At 37.9% G+C, this 13,691-nt stretch overlaps 1 protein-coding gene across 1 annotated transcript in view; it reads right to left on the bottom strand.

Annotated features, from left to right (window-relative positions):
* The window catches only part of MALRD1 (MAM and LDL receptor class A domain containing 1), a 295,587-nt gene that overhangs the window by 114,420 nt on the left and 167,476 nt on the right, over positions 1–13,691 (bottom strand). Inside the window, exon 28 of the mRNA XM_050890929.1 lies at positions 5,941–6,121. Coding sequence (XP_050746886.1) covers positions 5,941–6,121 — 181 coding nt within the window. The remainder of the gene's footprint in view (positions 1–5,940; positions 6,122–13,691) is intronic.

Below are 13,691 nucleotides of genomic sequence, written 5' to 3'. Positions count from 1 at the left end.
ATTCTCCACTAAGTGTAAAGCTTTGCATGATACATAGCTGAGGATTCAAAGAAAACACTGGCTTATTTTAAAAATAAAAAAGTTGGCCTACGCACCCAAATACTAGGATGTTTTAGTTGTTTTCTCTCTGATCTGCAAAGCTAGGATGGAATTCTAATGAGAAAGTATTTCTCTGCCGAGACTTCCAAAGTTTCTTGTTTATGGGAGCATGGAAGCAAAGTTGTTCAAAGGATTGCAGTACCTTCACCTATGGTCTTTGGCATAAACAGTAGGTTAGGAGGAACACAAATATATGAGGAGAAAGGGAAAGAAAAAGTTTACCACCAGGCAAAGCAAGCTTTATTATATTTTAAAGAAAACTTCTGTTCAGCTCAATTTGGTAAATCAATTTCTTATTAATAGGAGTACTGTGGCATTTTGATTTTGCTTTGTTTTAAAAACTAAATATAATTTTACTACCACTTCAAGTATGACTGAATGTGTATCCTATTTACCTTAAACATGAGGAGAAAAGCTTGTGAACTCTGATCCCAAACAGGCAACCCACAAAGGTCACTGGAGCTGTCATGGCTCTTTCTTCTTCCTGGAACTTTACTGCACTGAATTGCCAGACCATGAAAAAACACATAAATCAACTAAATAATGAACTATTCTAGAAATTTCTGTTTAATTTGAATTTAGAGTTATGATTCACTTATTTTCATTTATCTTTCACTGTTGTTTTTTCAGGTGGTGCCCTAGGATGCCAAAATCAGTATGTATGATATGGCTGAGTAAGGTGTATGTCCATGCTTATACTCTGTGTTTTGTATATCTGGAGTACAAGATTCCTTTTCTTTAAAATCACAGGTGTACAAAATTCAGACTACTGGCAACAGCAAGTTTGACAAGTTGAGCTCTTGATTCGCTATTATATGACAGTGAGCCATCAGCTGGAAAAGCAAATCAATAATGCTTGAAGTGTTCTTTAAGGTTACCAGACCACAGCTGATTTCTGACAGGATTTTTAGAAGGTGTTATGAAGATAAGTGTCAGAAGTCTCAAAAATAAAATTATCATTAGGGATTATTCTGTACAATACTCATAGGTATTTTACCTTTTTATTAAGGCAAAATTGCAGGCATTTTTTTCTAGCCTGCAAATAACCTCATGCATGGTCAAAGTCAATTATTAAAAAGCACAAGAGATGACCACTCTAAATTCCATTCAGGTCACATAGGATAATCTGTCACTAAAGTTGTATAAAGAATTATTGTACAAGAAGGTGAAAAAAAAAATTCAAATGTAATTAATCAATAAAGTAATTAATTTAATATTAAGAACAATCTTTCTCTGACTGTGATGTGACTCCACAATTTTTCACATTTTTCAATTAAACCTGCAAAATAAAAAGATATCAGCTTTGGAATTTAAATTATTTTTGCTATCAAAACATAACTTACCCTCTCACAACCAACTGATAAAATTCTTTTATACCTTTTTTCTGTCTCTGACAATATTTCCAGGACCCCTCACATTTCCAGTAAATCCACAGTTGTTTCTTGACCTTCACTTCCATAGAAATTAGTGAGACCTGACGGAAATAAACCTTGCAGGATAGGGCCCCAGAAGCTCAGGTCATAGTAAATAAAGTTATCTGTAATATTCTACTGATATAGAAGCTTTTAACTAATTAATTTTTAAAAGGAAATAGTGAAAGGATTCTGTTTTGACAGTTGAAAATCCTCATATAACATGAGCTATGCAAATCACAGCTATGTAACTGAAGAGCAAAGAAGTCTGCAGAGCTAATGCACCTCCATGCAGATTTCCTTATGATCTCTACAGATTCTTTCTATAACACACTGTGTGAAAACAAGCTGAAGAAAAACACACGTACAATAAAATAAGTCTTTGGATTTATTAAACTCTGCTGTAAACATTGAATATTACTATACTGCATAAAAGCAGTCGTAATATTCACATGTCAAAAATCCTCACACAGACCGTCTCTCTCTTCCCTCTTCACTCTCTCGACGTGAGTACATTATTTCTGCAAAGGGGCAATTATTTTATTGTGTTGACTGTAAACCATGATCCAGGAATACCATTCAGCAGCTTCCAAAAGAACAGTCTGTGAGGAGGAGGCTATCCCAAAATATCTGAAAGCTGCAGAATTGCTCTAACATCCATCTCCACCGCTGCATGCCATCTGCTGGGAAGCAGCTAAACATTCAATTTTTTCCCATGCAATTTAAGGCTTTCTCATTTCCATTCCTTTCTGTTTATTTCAAACCTGTTATTCAAGTTTTAATTCTTTTCAATTATCTTCTAGGTTTTTCTGTGCATGGTCTATTCCTCTGCTTATGTAATTACCGCGGCCAGAATATCCATAATATTATATAAGATTTTAGTTTAACCTTATAAGTCTCAGTGGAAAATACAGATGTGGCCTTCAGTTCCCCTAGAGGACCCTGGCCATGCGTCTAGCTCAGCAATTCTACAGCTACAAACACAGTACATGAATAAGTGTTGTAAATCAAGTAATTTTGTTGAAAAGAAACTCCTGACCCCTTTTGCTTTGTATGCTACTCTTCTCCTTGAGTTTGGCCCCAGTAAGATTGTGTTTGCTGTCTTTTAGCTTTGTTACAACAGACATTATAAAACTGTGAACCCTGCACTGCAAAAAAACAATTTAGACATGACATGCTTTCCCTATCCTGAATGCCTCAGGCTTGGGTCAGATGGGAAATGTTATTTTTGAGAATCTGGCAAAATGTATTTTGTTTGTTTGTTCTACAAAGGTAAAGAATCAATAACAACAAGAATGAAAAAGGTCAGACCAGGCTCCTTCATGTCATCATGCCAACAGGAAGGTCAGCATACCAGAAGTCTCAAGAAAATTAAGCAAGCAGATCTCAACTTGTGGAGTAGAAGGCAAAAAAATCACACATGGAGCTGATGTGAAAGGCGCTAAAGACAACGCAATGATTCCCTCTTGACTTTGGTTTGAGCCTAAATATCATTGTAGAGGCAGGAAAATCGGGGGGGGAGTGGGGTGGGGTGGGTGTTGTTTTTTGGTTTTTGGTTTGTTTGTTTTGTTTTTTTACAGACGTACATTTGCACACATGCGCATACATACAGTTAAAAAGCAAATATATGACAGGCCTCTGATCCTGCTGAAAAGCAGAGACATAAGCATAAACACATTCCCACAGGATACATACACCTAAACGTTAACAAAAACCCTGCTGTGCCTAGCATACAGTACCTGAGATGCTGGAAGTGAATGTTTCCTGATTGTATAAAGACTGTACCTTATTACAGTGCAAAAACATCCACCATGCAAGTGACAGCTCTATAAAGGATTAGCGTCTTAGGTTTCCAACTTTTCTAATTCAATCTTTAAAAAATTTGTATTTGTATTGTATATTGAGCTTCAACTGTGTATTTCAAACTTCTATGTGAAAGGCCTCCTCTGAATCACCCATCTTCATAAACAATAATTTTCTGCAAAATACACAGTAATATTACTATGCTGAAGCTCTAAGTATGTGAAAGTAATCAGAGCACATGGTGCAACCACTTTCCCAACAGAGCTTCTTGCTGAAGCACTGCTGTAAAACAAATAGTTGCTATATAGTAATAAACCCAAGTTACTTTCTGAACTGTTTCACTGCAAAGCTATTTTAATGCAAGACTGGTTATAAAACACTATTAACATTCAGATTTGTAGGGTCATAGACTAAAACCAATGTAAATTTCAGCAATCTTAACATTTTAAGAGATTTAAGATCCTTCATATGACAGCTTTCCAACTCCCTATTGAAACAATTTCCTTCCTTGCAATGACAACTCTGTGGAATATTTCCAGTTATGTTTATATAATGTCTGTTTTCAGGTTTTTATAAAATATGTGGACTTAAGAGTAAGCAGAAATATTTTTACGTTATGTGAAGATATGTTGATACCATCTTTATGAACTTAACGGAGTTTTCTTCTTCCTTAAAAAAATAAATCCTGCTATTTTTATTTGCTGAATATCTTCATGAATCTGACTGTGAAATGAAGTGTCTAAATTGTAGCCCTAAAATGGGACAGAATCCCAGAAACGTGGTTTAACTAGACCCCACTGTATGAATTAATACATCTGAGCACAATTTGGCAACATATTGCAAGAGAGATCAGCATCCTCTTTGTTATTCAAGGTGATAGGGGAATGTCGACCTCCCATCTTCTACCAGGGCATCCTTATCAATCTACCCTTGTCCTTTGGAGAATAATCACATGCATAGCAATGGGGACAGTGAAACCCTCAGAAAAAGCACAAGGGAATCCTTAGTGTTCACGTGCCTTGAAGAGCTTTTAAGGGTACATCTGCCTTAGAGTTTTATTAAAGTGCAGTTGTGAAGTAGGCCCCAAGGTGTATCCAGTTTCCATTCTTTAATTTACACCACAGACCAATTTCAGAATGCAAAACCTGATTTTTTCAGATGAAACTAGACCAAAAGATGCTCTCCAGAAGTGCATGTTCCATGCTCCAACTGATAATGGGCATCCAGATCACAGCAGGAGGTTAAAGCTTGCCCTAATAACTTCCCCAAAACTCATACTGTGTTGATACGTGGCATCAGTAATGATCACCTCACTCAACAAATCCACTTATATTGTGTCAAACTCTTTCCTACCAGGGATAAAGACCACATCCTTTCTTGATGGAAGCCATGATCCACCCAGTTTTTATCTTCCTTTTTTTTTTTTTTTTTTTTAAAAGGCAAACTCTGTTCCTGTTTTAGTCCATGTCTACAAAAAGATGAATTAAATAAATTAAATAGAGTGAGTACCCTGTGAAGGAGTCAAAGGCTTTGTTTACTTTGCTGGCCTTAACACTTGAACTGAACTCGGAAAAGGAATAGTGACAGTGGTTCATTTGTAGTCTCAACTCATTTTTATGGCAAGAGCCTTTACGATAAAACAGGGAGACCACAGGCTTCACTTGATATAATCTGACATAAATTATATAAAATGATTATATACTACATCAGACACTCAATAACTTACCAATGAATTAAAGAAGGAAAATTCTGACTCAAAACCAAATAAATTAAGTGTTCTGGTTTTGGCTGGGATAGAGTTAATTTTCTTCTTAGTAGCTGGTACAGTGTTGTCTTTTGGATTTAGTGTGAGAATAATGTTGATAACACACTGATAACTTAGATGTTGCTAAGTAGCGCTTATCTTAAGTTAAGGACTTTTCAGTTTCTCATGCTCTGCCAGCAAGGAGGTGTACAAGAAGCTGGGAGGGAGCATAGCCAGGACAGCATAGCCCGAACTAGCCAAAGGGATATTCCATACCATGGAACGTCATGCCCAGTGTATAAACTGGGGGGAGCTGGCCGGGAGGTGCAGATCGCTGCTCAGGCGTTGGTCGGTGGGTGGTGAGCAATTGCATTGTTCATCACTTGTCTTTTCTTGGGTTTTATTTCTCTCTTTTTTTTGTTATATTCCTTTTCATTACAATTATTATTACTATATTTTTATTATTATTAGTTAGTATGATATTTTATTTTACTTTAGTTATTAAACTGCTCTTATCTCAACCCACGAGTTTTACTTTTTTTTTTCTCTGATCCTCCTCCCCATCCCACTAGGAGGGAGGAGCGGTGAGTGGCTGCATGGTGCTTAGTTGCTGGCTGGGGTTAAAGCACAACATTAAGGAAACAAACTTTTCTTGGATTTATCTGCAATAATTTAGTGTGAGAATGTTGCATTAGCACAAGACTTTCTGTATGAGTAGGAAATTGTATTGAAGTTATAAGAGTGAAAACAATGTATTCATAACTGATTTTATGAACAGTGACATTATGATGAAAACAGTAAAACTGTGATGTATTTAAAAACAAGCAAGAACATCCTACTTCTCCTTTAGCATCCCTCTAGAAACTTCCATCGTGAACTTACCTGTGGTGCAGTTGTTGAACTCTATGTCATCTATTGCTGCTCCTCCTCCTAGGTCTCTGGTACGAATGCCTTCAAAGATAACTTCAAAATTCCTCAGTTTCCCCAAGCGTAACTCGACTTTGTTCCACTCATCACCATGATTTCCTGATTCACTCCATATTTTCACAATCCCATCATCAGTCTGAAGTTTGAATAAAATATATACAGTAAGATACATGTAAATATGGACTATCAAATACCAGTTTTTGAAAAAAAAAAAAACCAACCACAAAAAGAGAGAAGACTGGAAGACACTCCTTCAGTTTTGTCAAGAAAAGGTAAATATATGCTTTGCTAGGATAATAAGAAAAGTAGTGAAATGAGATGATTACCATGCAAATCACATAAACATCAATAGGAGATTGGGGTCTCGGTGCAGAAATTACTATGTGTATGATTGAACTTCAAAACAGTCCATTTGGGTAGAGTTGTATTTAACTTTATATAATACTGAAACTCGTTCTTTGTATTTAGAATATATTACTGGATGCAAGGTTAGTCTACCATTTTAAAATTAGGGTATCAGATAGGTAGAATCTTTAAAAAGTTGTGACAATGGTAATACAAAGGAGGAAAAACTAACAAATGTAAGATAATCATATGTTTGGTATAGGTTATTTGAAGGCAAATAAGAGTATTCTGACTTTCAAAAATGCTAATATATTTTAAAGCTTTTCTTTAAATGTCCAATCATATCACCTAACTGGCAAGTCAGCAGCAAACAGCATGTTTCATTTTTTAATAGTAGTATTAGAATGTAGATGCACCAGTTTCAATTGCTGTGAATGGATGATACATATATATGACGGCACTGAAAGTAAATATTTGCAAAAGTTTTGTATATGTCCAAATTTATTTTTCTTTACGACTGTGTGACTAATGATCCAAATTGTAAATGAGAATTTTTTTGCTAGTCTTTTCTTATCAAAACTCATTAGTATTCCAGCTAGGGTTAATAAAAACACTGCGCGATGCATTAAACAGCTAAATGTAATGCATAACAAAGGTTCTAAGAAAGTAATACATGAACAAGCAAAATCTAAGGAAAATAGAGACAACAGTAAAACTAGGCAGGGAAGCAAATTAATTACATTTCTTTATACATGGTGAACCTGTTAGATCAGATTTATGTTAATAAGATTGTCTTATGCATATTTATGATGAGAAAATGAGTCTTGGTGCTTTAGATATTGTACTCTGAATAGGAAAGTGCAGACAAGCATGCACAAAAATATTATATTAGTTGTTTCTGAATCAGGGACCTCACAGAATTGTTGATATCTTTTAGAAGGAGGTCCTCAGACCTATCAAAACATAGATACTGAAGTGTGGCTTGACAATGGTGTTCTGGAAAATCATCATTAACTGTAAGGGAGTTAGTTGAAAACAATGGCAACTTTACTTTAAATTGCTAAGTAGGAAAGAAAACACAGGGAAGGGTCTCCATAACTGTATGTGAAGTCATAGTGTATTGGGTTTGTATGGCAAGGTTTTGATAGCAGTGGGGCTACAGGGGTGGCTTCTGTGAGAAGCTGCTAGAAGCTTCCCCTATGTCCGATAGAGCCAATGCCAGCCGGCTCCAAGATGGACCCGCCGCTGGCCAAGGCCGAGCCCATCAGCGACGGTGGTAGCCCCTCTGGGATAACATATTTAAGAAGGTGAAAAAGTTACTGTGCAGCAGCAATTCCAGCCGGAGAGAGGAGTGAGAAGATGTGAGAGGAACAACTCCGCAGACACAAAGGTCAGTGAAGAAGGAGGGGGAGGAGGTGCTCCAGGCGCCAGAGCAGAGATTCCCCTGCAGCCCGTGGGGAAGACCGTGGTGAGGCAGGCTGTCCCCCTGCAGCCCATGGAGGTCCATGGTGGAGCAGATATCCACCTGCAGCCCGTGGAGTACCTCACGCTGGAGCAGGGGGATGCCCGAAGGAGGCTGTGACCCAGTGGGAAGTCTGCACTGGAGCAGGCTCCTGGCAGGACCTGTGGACCCATGGAGAGAGAGGAGCCCATGCTGGAGCAGGTTTGCTAGCAGGACTCGTGACCCTGCGGGGGACCCACGCTGGAGCAGTCTGTTCCTGAAGGACTGCACCCCGTGGAAGGGACCCATGCTGGAGCAGTTTGTGAAGAACTGTAGCCCGTGGGAAGGAGTCACATTGGAGAAGTTCATAGAGGACTCTCCTGTAGGAGGGACCCTATGCTGGAGCAGGGGAAAAGTGTGAGGAGTGAGGAGTCCTCCCCCTGAGGAGGAAGGAGCGGCAGAAACAAAGTGTGATGAACTGACTGCAACCCCAATTCCCCATCCCCCTGCGCCACTGAGGGGGAATGAGGTAGAGAATTTGGGAGTAAAGTTAAACCTGGGAAGAAGGAAGGAGTCAGGGGAAGGTGTTTTTAAGATTTGGTTTTATATCTCATTATCCTACTCTGATTTGACTGGTAATAAAGTAAATTAATTTTTTTCCCCAAGCTGAGCCTGTTTTGCCCGTGATGGCAATTGCTGAGTGATCTCCCTGTCCTTATCTCGACCCATGAGCCTTTCATTATATTTTCTCTCCCCTGTCCAGTTGAGGAGGGGAGTGATAGAGCAGCTTTGGTGGGCACCTGGCATCCAGCCAGGGCCACCACACACAGATATTCAGCTGAACAACTCTATTGCTGCACAATACTAGTGGACCAGTGGGGATAGCAGCCCTTTATAAGTCACGATGACTGAGCACACAAGCACCTACAGATGCAAGTTTAGGCTCTGCCTCTTCAGTTATGTCTCATTGGTTTAAAGCCAATGACAAAGTCCATTAAAGAGAAAATAATATAACAGGACCTTGCTGGTGCTTTGCACCACTAATTCCACAGTCGATGACAAATGGTTATGATTTTCTCAATGTATGTCTCCCAGCGAGACTCCTGACTCTTATGTGCTATCATGTCAGAGATCCATTCATTTAATAGAATCATAGAATATCTCAAGTTGGAAGGGACCCATGAGGATCATCAAATCCAACTCCCTGCTCCTTGCAGGACTACCTAAAACTAAACCAGATGACTAAGAGCATCGTCCAGATGCTCCTTGAACTCTGTCAGTCTTGGTGCTGTGACCACTTCCCTGTGGAGGCTGTTCTAGTGACCAACCACCCTCCCAGTGACGAAGCCCCTTTCAGGCCTATTATCGATGCAATTAAGGGGGACTGGAATCAGAACAAGTGTGAGATCCTTTCTAAAACTTCCACTTACATTTCAACGTGGAAACACAGCGTAGAGGACTCTATATTAACCCTGAGCTCAAAAAGAGTAGATACGGTAATTGAAGCTGATTTTAAGAGTAGTAAAACAGTTTGGCAAATCTATCTAAAGTTTACCCATATTATTCCTGTTCATCAAATATGTAGTCAACAATTTAACTTAACGATTTCAGTAACTCAACAAAAATTCTGATATTTTTGAATAACCTCCAAAAGAGTATTACATATTATTGGGGTAACTTGTTTAGTCTGCAAACATCTTCCATCTGTCCATGACATGAATAAAATGGATGGTTATGATGAGTTACATTTGGCTTTAAGGTCTCCAACATGGAATACAAAAACAAAACTTAGAAGAGAAGCACTTTTTAACATTTAATCCATTTGTTGTATCTGGAACCTCTTCTGTCTGCCCTTGAGAACACTTTGGAAAGGGAAAATTTCCCAAACATTATTTATAAGAAATTACTGGTTAATTTTACAAAAGTAGCTCAGTGCTGTGTATTAGTGGTGAATTTAGGAGACTTAAAATGAAGTGGATAATAATAATACTAGATTATAAAGGAATTCCTTTATTTTCATTCATTTAAGCGAGATGATAGAAAAATTCAAAACTTGTATCTATCCCAACATTAAGCCCCAAATCTATAAAAAAATTACATGTGTTTAAGTTTGGATGTATGGAAGTCAGTGGAGCTTCTTAAAATACACAGAGATAAATATTTGTATAAAATCTGGAAATGTTAAAGGTAGCACAGTTAACCAGAATATGAGCCTCATGACTGCTATTAGCCTGATGTTGATTGATTTCGCATTATATTTTGTTACATGACATTCTGTTTAGACTTATGTTACGTTTATCACATTGATTTTTGAGTAAAGGATGCTGCGAGTAACAAGTAATATTGATCACATATTTCTTTAGAAATATCCAGATAAAAATATTGTAGCAATCAATTTGCATATCATATCATAGCCATAATGTATCAAATCTTTATGCAGTTACAGGAACTGGAGCATTTTTTTTTCCACAGTGAGACACTGAAATACGTTTTGCTAGGAAGACTTTTTTTCAGATAGAAACTTTACAACAGAAATGGCAGTCTCCTTGCACTTCACAAATTGTTGACTACGAGTACACAAATAAAATGCAGAAGAGAGAGAGATTTCTTTTCCTGTCTGGGTTCAACAGTAGCATTTCCTATAAAACAGCAGCACTTCAGAAAGCATGAAAGGCTGATTTTTTCACTTGGTCAGCTACAGCTCTATATAACAAAAGGAAAAGCAACCTCATCTCCTGCATAGCTGCATGAAGGCTGTTCTAATCCGGAGTGAAAAGTCCCTTCAAAAACAGAAGCCCTGCACATTTTCTGCATGAAACAGCCAAGGAAGAGATGGGAAAGGGAGAGGCAAGCAGGAAGCTTGGCTCTGCTCCTCTCCCCAGGCCCAGACAATGGAGCTGGCTTGGCTAAGGGATGTAAGCTATACACTTCTTCTGGGTACATACTTGGCATAAGAGGATCATCGTTTGTAAGCTTTGCAGATTCCATTTAATGAATTATTGTTTTGTTTTCTGCATTCTCCGGCCATTTAATCTGTCTAGTGCTTTGGTATTTCTTTCATATCTTTGGAATGTGTTTGCTTCTAAAACAAACAAAAATATAGCCTGAGGGGGAAAAAAATCAGTCTGTGCTTTGACTTGCCCATTGCATCCAGAAATCCTTTGATCTTTTTCACTCTCATATACAAGTATTAATGTAAAAGAGACATATGTAAAAGAGATATACAACAATCAGAAGAAATATGTCTCAGCATAGAGGAGGCTGGAGGCCACAGTGTCACCTTTCTTTCTGTTTTTATGAGGCTATTCTTCTACTGACACATACTCATACTAAGCGTCTAGATTGCTCTTCAACCTGGGCAGGTGGCAAAAGGCCCAGTCTAACTCTATGCTCCAACAGATTGATAAAAGGTGGTTAAGATCTGTGGCTCTGGCGGATAGTATCAGTGCTGCCTGTGTGCTTGCGAGTTGATTATGCTGGCTGTTGATCAGGGCAGAAATCCCGTTTTCCAGTTACCCTGCAAGAGTCTAGCTGCATATGGTTCTTTACCAAAAAAAAAAAAAAAAAAAAAAAAAAAAAAGGCAGTCCTCTTCTGCATTATAAACATCATACCCTAGGCTCCACGTATCCTTCTTTGCTACATTTTCTTTGCTACATTTACTCACACTGAATCCCAGTCTCTCTTTTCCTCACACCAACACTTTTGTATCAAAGCCACATTAGTATCTTGCTTATGTCTCATTACATTTGCCTTGGCCTTCCTTCCAGTTCAGATTTGTACACCTCACACTCTACCTTACATTCCTAAAACCATGTTGTCATCCAGTTTCCCATTTGCATCCTCTTATTGCCTGCATTTCTGCTCCAGCTAAGCAGTCATAGACAAGGATCTTGCATCACTTAAACCACCAGCCTACCATCCTCAGCCAAAGAGGGTATTCCAAAGTAACATGTAAAAATAGCATCCAGAAACCAGTGTATATGAAAAGAAAACCCATTATCTTTCCAAATAAAAGGCTAAATTGCAGTTCTGAACGATGAGACAATTATAATTTTTGTCTATTACATATATGCAAGTCTTTCAAAGAGAATAGAAGAGAGGGTCTCAGATCTCACTGACACAGAATGTACAAGCAAAATATTTTTGCCCTAGAAGCTTATTCAAAGTCTATTTTTTTAGCAAGATATTTCATTTGACAGCAAAATGCTAACAATGACACATCACTGCTAACACATGACAACCACCAGATTTTTTTCTGTTTAGACTAAAATCTCATCAATATCTTTCTGTGGATGTCTCCCTCAGTTGAGGAGGAATGTGGCTAAAATAACTTAATCTTTCTTCCTTATGTTTCCTTTTATGACTTGTGAACAGCCCCACAATCTGCATTCTACTCAAGCTTGTAATTTTATCAGTGCTAAAATCCTTCTAAATTCTTACGCGGCCTATATTAATATTTTGTAAACTCTTTCTGCATAACATCTCAAAGAACATCGTAAGTTAAAATTCAGACGTTCTCATCATCTCATAGGTTGAGGACTGCTAAAGTCTTCATCCAGCTCTTGCTTTATGGTCTATACAGCCCATTCTTTGGACTATTTTGCCTGACAACTGATTTCACCTTCTTTCGCTCAATTCTATCTATAATACCTAAATAAATAATTTTAAAGTGTCTTTTATACCATAGTCCCAGCTTTATCTTTTATTCATTATCAAGAAGCTCCTTCCTATGCTGGTCTAACTCGTGATACAGGAATCCACTGCCCATTTATTACCTATTCAAATGTACAAATCCAAATGTTTCCTCCTGAGCTGCACTCTCTTCTGGGAAAAGGACTCTGTAAATATTTCTCCTTCCTTTGCAAGTGAAGTCTAGAAAAAAATCTTGCCAACAGTTAAGATGTGGATGCACTTCTGTGACTCTCAATCATGACCAGTAGCATTTCATAGCTTCTTTGAAAACCCAGTGAATGAGTGTGCCCTTTCAAAAGTCCATCTTTGTATGTGTATATACCTATCAATATTTCATTTAGAACACCTAACACTTAATTAGCACTTAAATAATGAGTACTTCAGGAGGCAACAGTACAGCACTAAGGTATCAATAAAAACTCCAAGTATTATAATAATTCTTGTTCTTGGGATCTCAGATATTTTCCTTGTGCAAATACATAGGGAACCACTAGAACTTCCTAGAAGGAAAAGAGGTGCAGAATGTTGTCACAAGAGCAGGCAGAAGCTTCACTATGCAAACACAATCATAGCAGGCAGCATAGTCCAAATGTTTCTGTGGATCAAAAATGAAACAGCCACGTTGCCCAGTTATACCTCCTGACAGACAAAAAGTTATTTTGGTATCAAATAAGCTAACCTGGTAACATATACCTCTACCTATAGCAGAAAAGAGAGAAGTTTAGTCTGATTTATCAATAGTGTCCTCACCATAGGTCCAGACTGCAATAAGCTTATTTGCTCCAGCTCAGAACAGTGGGAAGGGAGGGACCCAGCAGTCTCGATAGCCTTAGTGATCACCTAATCTTGTTGCAGACAAAAACAGTTAAAGAGGTTTATTTGTTGGTCATACCCATAAGCTTTACAGGACAAGTGGACCATGGGCTACAAAAGAAGAACACCTGCTAGTTTATCATGTGTATTTCTACTTTGGACTTATTTCTTCATGGCATGTGGCCCACTATTTATTAGTGCAGACTACTGCCAGGCAAAACCTCTGGAAACTTCCTCAGAACATAATTTTTACAACCTATTTTGTAATTCTGTACTTTATAATCCCCTAAACTCAACCTGAGAAATTCTGAAAGTCCAATGTTATTGACAGATCAGCTAACAAAATTTCATTTCTTCCCAAAAACACACACCAAGACCACTAAACACAGATGTGAAAGAGGGTGTTTTCATTTA

This window comes from Gymnogyps californianus, chromosome 2 (genome assembly GCF_018139145.2).
Source record: "Gymnogyps californianus isolate 813 chromosome 2, ASM1813914v2, whole genome shotgun sequence".
Lineage (NCBI taxonomy): Eukaryota > Metazoa > Chordata > Aves > Accipitriformes > Cathartidae > Gymnogyps > Gymnogyps californianus.
The sequence above is the reverse complement of the archived record's forward strand: the minus strand, read 5'-3'. Positions and strand labels throughout refer to the sequence as shown.